At 35.5% G+C, this 9,008-nt stretch overlaps 1 protein-coding gene across 1 annotated transcript; it reads right to left on the bottom strand.

Moving 5' to 3' along the window:
• Nucleotide 1: 1 nt before the first annotated feature.
• On the bottom strand, nucleotides 2–8,958 carry LOC133527083 (uncharacterized). The gene is made up of 5 exons (XM_061863976.1): nucleotides 8,437–8,958; nucleotides 6,583–6,808; nucleotides 2,950–3,159; nucleotides 1,858–1,971; nucleotides 2–623 (listed from the first exon to the last, which is right to left on the bottom strand). The coding sequence occupies exons 1-5, from the start codon at nucleotides 8,603–8,605 to the stop codon at nucleotides 509–511; spliced, it is 834 nt and encodes a 277-aa protein (XP_061719960.1). The 5' UTR covers nucleotides 8,606–8,958; the 3' UTR covers nucleotides 2–508.
• Between the last annotated feature and the right edge of the window lie 50 nt (nucleotides 8,959–9,008).

The following is a 9,008-nucleotide window of genomic DNA, read 5'->3' as shown; positions in this document are numbered from 1 at the left end:
AAAATATTTTTCTGTTTATGATCTTCATTTCTTTGTTGTATTCCACAATATTACTAATGCTGCTATTCTAATATGATCTGTTCCTAAGGTCAATATGGGTCAGTTCATTATTTCGTTGGGATAACTGTAAAAGGTAAAAAATGTTGTACTCTTATTTGTACCCAAACACAGTCAGAAAGGAATAATTTCACTGTTTATGATCTACCTACCTCCTGTAAGTGAAATATGTGTGCAAAAGCTAGAAGCGACGATAAAGCTTGTAGACGATCTTACCTTATAGTCGGTCTTCTCCACAATGACCTTAATGCATCTTACTATAAATTAGTACCATAAAAACATACATAAATTGTAAAAAAAAAAATACTATATTTCGAATTTAGACTGTGAAGAGAGAGAAAAAATACGTGAGTGTAATCCGTAGAATTATTTCAATACTATATTTACAACATATTTTATTATCTACAATAAATAATTACAAATTTAATTAATAATAAATAACCACATAACTTCATGTTGTTATGCTTAAATCCTCACATTCTGAGTACAATTCCGCACAATCTTCATGCGTGTTATGTGCTTTGTCATATTCCAATATGTCTTCTAGTGCTGCTCCTTTTGGTAACCTGGAAATGTATTACAGTTGTTGTACTTATTTTTTTACAATTACCAATGTCCCACTGCTGGGCACGATTTTCCTCTTGTACAAAGTTTTCCGGTATAGAATCCATAAGGTTTGTTCTTTCATAATATTTTTTTTTTGGTTAAGAAATATACTTCTTTTTATAAGTCCATCTCTTTTTTACCCGACTACGGCAAGCAAAAAAAAGGGGTCGTAATTTACAGTCGTTAGATTTGTAGCTGGCCCCGAGTGGCTAATCCTTTGTCCATTGTTAAGTAAAACCGCACGTGCTACTACCTTTTTTTAATACCTCATAAATGGTACGGAACCTTTCATGCGCGAGTCCGACTCGCACTTGGCCGCTTTTTATTTAGGCAACAAACAGTCTTATACAAAAAAAATGTAATAATATGCAATGTGTTAATAGAACTTGAGTGCCCTACCCCAACAATAATATGCTTCAATCTAAAGTAGCTAGTGTAGGAGCAGTAAGCGGAAAACAAAACTTAACTTGCCTTTATTTATGATTGTATAATATATAATGTATGTATTTATATATGTATTTATTTTATTAGTATGTATGTATGTATTATATTGTTTGCGTCTTCATTTTGTTGAATTATATGTATATCGGCACTACCCGTTCAATGTTGTAAGTTCATAGTTTCCTGCTACCCAAAGGTTGTCTGGAAGAGATCGCTTCTTAGCGATAAGACCGCCTGTTGTTACCTAACTTTTACGTGTTTTTTTCATTTCCTGTCTATTTTTAAATGTATGGTGCACAATAATAGTACATTACGATACAAGTGCGAAAAATAGGAAATTCGAAACGAGTGGCGATAAATTAAAACACGACCGAAGGGAGTGTTTTAAATCGACACGAGTTGCGAATTACCTATTCGCACATGTATCGTACAACGTTTTACAGTACATATGGCCCTTTAAATGTTCGACACAGTAACGTAATATGCTACTTCTCGCACTAGTGCTATAAAGTAGCCCCATATATACTGTAAAGAATATTTACTTACTTACTTACCTCTCCTGCATAAGAAGAGGCCTGTGCCCAGCAATGGGACGTACTAAGGCGGAATTATTAACATTCAAGCCGGAATAAATAACATTATAATATTAAGTATAAAAATAAAACGCTCACAAAACGAAACTTGTTAAACTCCAAAACTCAGCTTAACGCTGTTAAACTGGTTAAAACTCTCGAATAGTTTAAGGAAACTTACGTGAACGTTGCCCTGAATAATTCTTGAAGGAAGGTCCCTTGTTCCTCGTGGGCCGTCGTTTTACCGACGTCGCATAATAATCTGAACACGCATTCACGGCCAGAATACCCGAACCTGGAAATATTTTATAATCGGAAGGTTTTCTGAGGACTTATATTTTAAACAAACAGAAACAGTTGTGATTATAGTAGTTTAAGTGACTGCTACATAATGAATGATTAAAACACGAGTGTGGGTTACATCACGTGAGTGTTATAGTGTCCAATTATGTAACTGTTACATACACTGCTCTAACTGCACATATATTAATATAAGCTCTCTATGATGTGTTCAGCGACCGTATGTTACGACCACCATTTAGGTATTTGGTCACACACTCAATAAGACATAATCTCGACTTTGTTTTTCAGAGATGTTCGAAATTTGAATATCATTATTAAACCGATATCGATATCGAATATCATTTTCACAGTTAGTAAATTTGTAGTATCAATGCAGTTTATTATCTTTATGCTGACCGTAATTTGAATGAATTATACAGACTTTTGATAATTATATTGTGTGTAGATAGAATATTGAAAAAGTTGTATTTTCAACATTTAATCAGAGGTACTTCTTACTCCTAGAAGATATCATTTCATGACAAAACTTAATGAAATGACTGGCGAATAATTATACAATGAGCATCAAAAGTAGTCAAGTTTGGCCATTTCTATTGTAAATCTAGTGTAAATCTGACGTGTCCTGTGCTGCCCCCTACAGTTAAGCACGCTCCCTATAGATGGCTTTCTAGCAATGACATATATCTAAAAACGGGCCACTAAGAATGTTGCTAGTTCAGTGGTGTTAATTCGAGCCAATCTTGCAGTCTAACGCAACTACTTGCGACCAATCGCACGCATGATGCGAACTCATCAACCGATTGCGTTGTGGTGTTAGACTGCACGGTTGGCTCGAATTTGTGTGCATGACACCGATGTACTGGCCCCATTCTTATTGCTCGTAACGCCTTAGATATATGTCAATGTTTTACACGAATTTACATTAGCTCGGTACAAATAATGATTAAACTACATAGTACAATACACTTACGCCTCGAACAGCGTCTCCAACTTTTTATACAGACTGTGCCTGCCGCTTCTATGGAAATTTGCACTCGCCCCGTCTAACTTCTGGAGATAGCTCCTGGACTTCTGCAATTCATGCATTTTCTTTATGAAAACTTGCTTCTTTATGCTAATATTTTCATCCTCGTTATTTTGAATACTTCGTTTTGCAAACGCCGGATTTATTATAGGTTTTCTGCAAAAATATTTTAAACTTTGGTTAGGTTTTCTTCTAGTTATTGCAAAAGTTAGAGGTAAACGTTTGTGAGGCTAAATTCCTATAGTTGATATTCTCGAATTAATCGACATTCATGCCAATATCATTTCTTCCTATTCGCAATTCTACACAGTCTAAATTCCTCACAGTAAGTATTTAACCACATTCGCTATTGTGCACAGTCATTATTTGTGTACAGTAGCGATTCAGCCTTTTCGCAATTCTGCACAATCTGAATTCTACACAACGGCATTTCACCACAGTCGCTACTGTGCACAGTCATTATTTGTGCACATTAGCGATTCAGCCTTTTCGCAATTCTGCACAATCTGAATTCTACACAACGGCATTTCACCACAGTCGCTACTGTGCACAATCATTATTTGTGCACATTAGCGATTCTCCCTGTTCGCAATCTCGCACAATCTTAATTCTACGCAATATCATTTAATCGCATTAATAGTTTATTTTTTCGTTTTTAGTCGATATATTTAGTCAACTGTAATTTTTTGGGTTTGATGGTATCTCAAAAGTTTAAATATAGTCAAGTACAAGTCAGACTCGTGCATGAAGGGTTCCATACCACTAGAAAGTGGTCAAGATCATGTCGGGCCATGCTTAGTTGTAGGGTTCCGTGGTTTTCCGACAGTCATAGTAAGTGATTCCGATTTAAAGTGAACTATTTGATATATGCTATTGAGATTACATACTAAAAAAATCCTACGGCGGGCTTATGACGGGTATCATATTACAAATTATTTTCTGACCTAAAAACCTTCCTAATACCTCACACATCAAGGTTTTTATGGAATAAAATACCTCCTGCCCTATAACATATTACCCTAAAAAAATCATTTGCCACTTTTTATTTTACCACTTCCGCACGTTTAATATACAAGGTGTTACAAACTGTCAAAAAGTGATAAAGATAGACAGTCGCGTGCATCCTTAAGTGAAATTAAAATTAATATTAAACTAATTAAGATTGTGCGAGATTGCGAACAGGGAGAATCGCTAATGTGCACAAATAATGACTGTGCACAGTAGCGACTGTGGTGAAATGCAGTTGTGTAGAATTCAGATTGTGCAGAATTGCGAAAAGGCTGAATCGCTAATGTACACAAATAATGACTGTGCACAGTAGCGACTGTGGTGAAATGCCGTTGTGTAGAATTCAGATTGTGCAGAATTGCGAAAAGGCTGAATCGCTACTGTACACAAATAATAACTGTGCACAATAACGAATGTGGTTGAATACTTACTGTGAGGAATTCAGACTGTGTAGAATTGCGAATAGGAAGAAATGATATTGGCATGAATGTCGATTAATTCATATTCTCATACATATATTTTGACATCAAAATGATAGCTTAATGATGTCATTTCATAAGTAAGGAAATATTCGTTATTGCACTAGCAAGAAAACAAATTTAAAAACAAAGTTACAATGTAAATAAAGCTAGCAACAGGCGGTCTTAACGCTGTTAGCAATCTCTTCCAGACAACCACACATTCAAGACAAGTTATAACTCGCGCTTGCATTTCGTTCGTACGTGTTCGTTATCTTGATGTCAAAATATAAGTTTGAATTGGCCTCTACTGTATCTACATTATATTACAAAGAGTACAAATGGCGGACTTAACGCCTTAAGGCATTCTATACCAGTCAACCATTGGGCTAAACAGAGACAGTTAGTTTGGTGCAGGACTGCGAAAAGTGGGTATGAGAATAGATACAAGTCGAAATAACTATGATAATTTATACGCACGCAAATATACATTTTAAATATACTTAACTACATATATATATTCAATATTTATATATATAAATATACATACATATATATAATAATTTATGTACCCAGTGTGAGATATCACGTAGACATCTAGTCGCGAATGTTTTCAAAGAAGTGCTTACGCTTAGACATGCTCAGAGCAAACTTACTTTCAAAAGCAAGTTTGCTTTTGAAAGTAAGTTTGCTCTGAGCTTGTCTAATACGCAGAGGGAGAGCATTCCACAGACGAATTACTCGGCAGGTGGAAGAGTTGGACAAGAATCCAGTCCAATGAGGAAGGACAGCCAACTTCTGAGTACGAGAAGCACGAAGGAAACAGCACAGTTTGTTTGAAAAAAAATTGTACCACGTTCATGTACAGTCATAATACTATTCGCTTAGCACATTTGCATACAAACTTCTATGCAGGAGGTACCTTTTCTTTTCTCTGCAGCTGACTATACGGACAATATATGGCCCATGGAAAAGGCTTTACTTTTGTCGAGTTTCCTAATGTCGAATTTTGCGAACTTTTTCGCAATCTGAAGGCCAACTTTAAAAAGGCTTAAAAAAGTCATCGTTGTCGAAATTTGCGACAATCCGGTATCCGGTTTTCGTACATACAACTAAATCGTACAATGCTAAAACAGTAACGTTCTAAGATAGTGACGTCTTAGAAAGAAACGTACGCAGAAAGTGACGTACTCAGAATGTGACGTCCACAGAAAGTGGCCTACATCGGAAGTGACGTACTAAGAAAGTCACATCCTCAGAAAGTGCCTGACTTCGAAAGTGATGTTCTCAGAACTTGAACTAACTCAAAAATGACCTACCTCGCCTAAAACTTGACAAGTAATAATATCAAGTAGTAGTAATATCTACCGTTCTGCCACCGTGGGACTAGACACGGACTTGCGTTTCACCCTTACGTCGTTACTTTACCACTGATTCGCACTAAACGCTACGCATCCAGCTTTATCATGCGAACGGCTAAGGAAAGGAATTCACTTCCTGCAAATCTATTCCCAGTCCACTATAACTTGGACCTTTTTAAATCGAGAGTGAATAGACATATTTTAGGTAAGCATGTTCCATCCTAGACTACATCGGCACTTTCCATCGGGTGAGATTGTGGTCAAATGCTTACCTTTTCGGAATAAAAAAAAATCAGTACATGGCGGGAAGAAATTGATAACTTGTGATTTAAAAAAAAAAATTTGAACTTAAATAGTACATTACGATACAAGTGCAAAGAATAGGAAATTCGAAACGAGTGGCGATAAATTAAAACACGACCGAAGGGAGTGTTTTAAATCGACACGAGTTGCGAATTACCTATTCGCACATGTATCGTACAACGTTTTACAGTACATATGGCCCTTTAAATGTTCGACACAGTAACATAATATGCTAATTTTCGCACTCGTGCGGTAAAGTAGCACCATATGTACTGTAAACAGAGTTACCTGTTGTTTACCTCATCTTGATGTGCTGTATTCTTTATATTGTTTCTGTATTGAGGTGTGCAATAAAGAGTTACTGTATTGTATTGAAGGTACTTGAGGTTCAAATTTCTTCAATTTTATATCTTAAGTGATCAACTTCTTCCCGCCGTGTCATGACTCACCTTTTATATGGTACTTTTGCTACTAATTTACCGTCTTCGTCTAAATAGTATATGTGTTTGTTGACGTTAGTATCTTGTCTTCGTATGTTATACGGTTCTCTCAGCTGGTTCCTGAAGTAGCCAAATATGGAAGGGTCGGTGGGTAATGTCCACGCTAGGGCAGCCGTGTTGCCGATCCACACGATGTCTCCGAGCTGGAGATAGCCGTGGTTTTGGGTGCAGAATACTGAAATAGTTTGTAAAGCCACTTAAGTTAAATATAAATAAATAAATATTATGAGACATTATTACACAAATTGACTAAGTCCCACAGTAAGCTCAATAAGGCTTGTGTTGAGGGTACTTAGACAACGATAATATAATATATAAAGATTTATAAATACTTAAATACATAGAAAACACCTATGACTCAGGAACAAATATCCATGCTGATCACACGAATAAATTCCCTTACCAGGATTTGAACCCGGGACCATCGGCTTCGTAGGCAGGGTCACTACCCACTAGGCCAAACTGGTCGTCAAGTTAATGTTTAAGTTTTAAAGAAACTGATGTGTAGCATTTAAAATCAAGCTAGTGGTTGTATGAGCTGTAGACCTCGCGTTAAGCTTAGAAAATGTAAAAGTGAAATACATGGTTCGTTGAGTCGTTATCACAGTGATCACAATGATCTTAAGCGCCAGAGACGCTATTGGCGCTTAAGTTATTTTTGACAATTTCTGTATTTTGAAATAATTCCAAAAACTAACTCGTCAAAAAACACTATTTAATCATAGATAGTCACAAAATTTTACGAGAATCGGTTAAGAATTGCGATCTGTAGAGGAGAACATCTAGACATACGAAAGCAAAATGCTCGAGTTAAACGGAGACCTTCGGTGACGCCTCGGTCAATAAACACCTGGATCTAGAGGAAAATAGAGTAAATTTAAGTAAGTAATTGAATATATAATAAAATCTGATTACAGCAAATCTGACATATTATTATACATATGAGTTTAATTAAGTTACATAAATATTACGAAAGTAACTTACAGGTGTAAAGGCGGCCTAAAATTGAAATTCTTGGGTTTCAACTTGTTCCTATTGTTTTTACAGTAAGTATAAATATTGGCACAATCGTTTTTTAACTGTTGTTAGTTTAGACCAACATGTACACACATACTGCAAATTCATACACGTATGATGCACATCTGCACACATATTTGTACCTAATACATGTATAGATTAATAAAAAAGTGGCTGTGACATAATCGGACAGACAGACGGACATGACGAATCTATAAGGGTTCCGTTTTTTGCCATTTGGCTACGGAACCCTAAAAAGAGAATCACAATAAAATTCATTTGTGTTTTTCTTCTCTGAAGATATGCATTTTAAAATGATTCAATTTACCTAAGGGTTTTTAAATTAAAAGGGTGGACCCATGCGAAGTCACCTTTTCACACAAACTTAGTCCTCATTTTCCTCTTTAGATATTAACATTATTGTAAATATTTTGACACGATTTGTTTTCTATCAACCACAGCTAAGCTTGATTTTTTTTAAATTATTATAAGAGTTAGGAGCATTTCAAAATTTGTATGAAATCTGTTTTTCGTTCCTAATTTTTAAAATAATCAAAAAATCGAAAAAAATAATCAATCGTCCCTACGTCCATGCTACGTCATAGCTATGCCCCTGCATAGCTATGGTTAATATGCGTCAAATTATGTAAAAATATGTTCCATATTGTCAACATGCAGAGAGAAAAATGGAGACTTCGTTTGTACGGAGAAGCGGCCGTCCCTTTTTCTCTTAAGCAAAAATGTTTAAACGACTTCTAGTGCCACATTAATTAAATAAATATTTACCAAGTTGAAGAGAGCTGCCGTCTGGAAATATCAGGTATCTTTTCTTTCTTGATAATATTTTACTTTCACTTCCATTAATTTCTTCTGATATTGAATTATTAAGTGATTCTACCTCAGCCAAAACAGCCAATGGAATAACTACTAATAACATAATATTTCTTAATACCATCTTTGATTTTGTTGAATATTTCTAAGATAAGCTTTGTTTCATATCCAAGTCTAAAAAATTTAAAACACAATGTTAATGATGTGTAGCACTGCAATATCTGGCCACGACTGAAAGAATGTACACAGGTCTAGTTGACACAGTTAAGGTCTACTTTCAAATTGGTTAAGTCGGAAAACAATTGAGGCTCAAATTGTGTGTAACGGGTCATTCAGAGTTATGGCGCCAGTGACAAATAGGTGAAGACCTAGTTTACATTCTTGCAAATTAATAGCTACTGTGTTAACATTATCCTTAGCAGAAAACATGCATTTTCGACTGAATATATGAATGAATGATTTTTTTTATTTCATGTAACACATTTTTTTATTAGTAGAACTTACAAACCAAGGGGTTAGTAGGGACA

Source organism: Cydia pomonella, chromosome 17 (assembly GCF_033807575.1).
Source record: "Cydia pomonella isolate Wapato2018A chromosome 17, ilCydPomo1, whole genome shotgun sequence".
In the NCBI taxonomy this organism is placed as follows: domain Eukaryota; kingdom Metazoa; phylum Arthropoda; class Insecta; order Lepidoptera; family Tortricidae; genus Cydia; species Cydia pomonella.
This window is presented reverse-complemented; position numbering and strand designations above follow the sequence as displayed.

Bases quoted from the DNA above. Each gene is read 5' to 3' on its own strand.
- LOC133527083 (XM_061863976.1), bottom strand. From the start codon at position 8,605: ATGGTATTAAGAAATATTATGTTATTAGTAGTTATTCCATTGGCTGTT. The intron at 1,972-2,949 runs GTAAGTGTATTG...AAATATTTCCAG, and splicing joins TTGGAGACGCTGTTCGAGGC to GTTCGGGTATTCTGGCCGTG. The intron at 624-1,857 runs GTAAGTTTCCTT...ATACATTTCCAG, and splicing joins TTATTCAGGGCAACGTTCAC to GTTACCAAAAGGAGCAGCAC.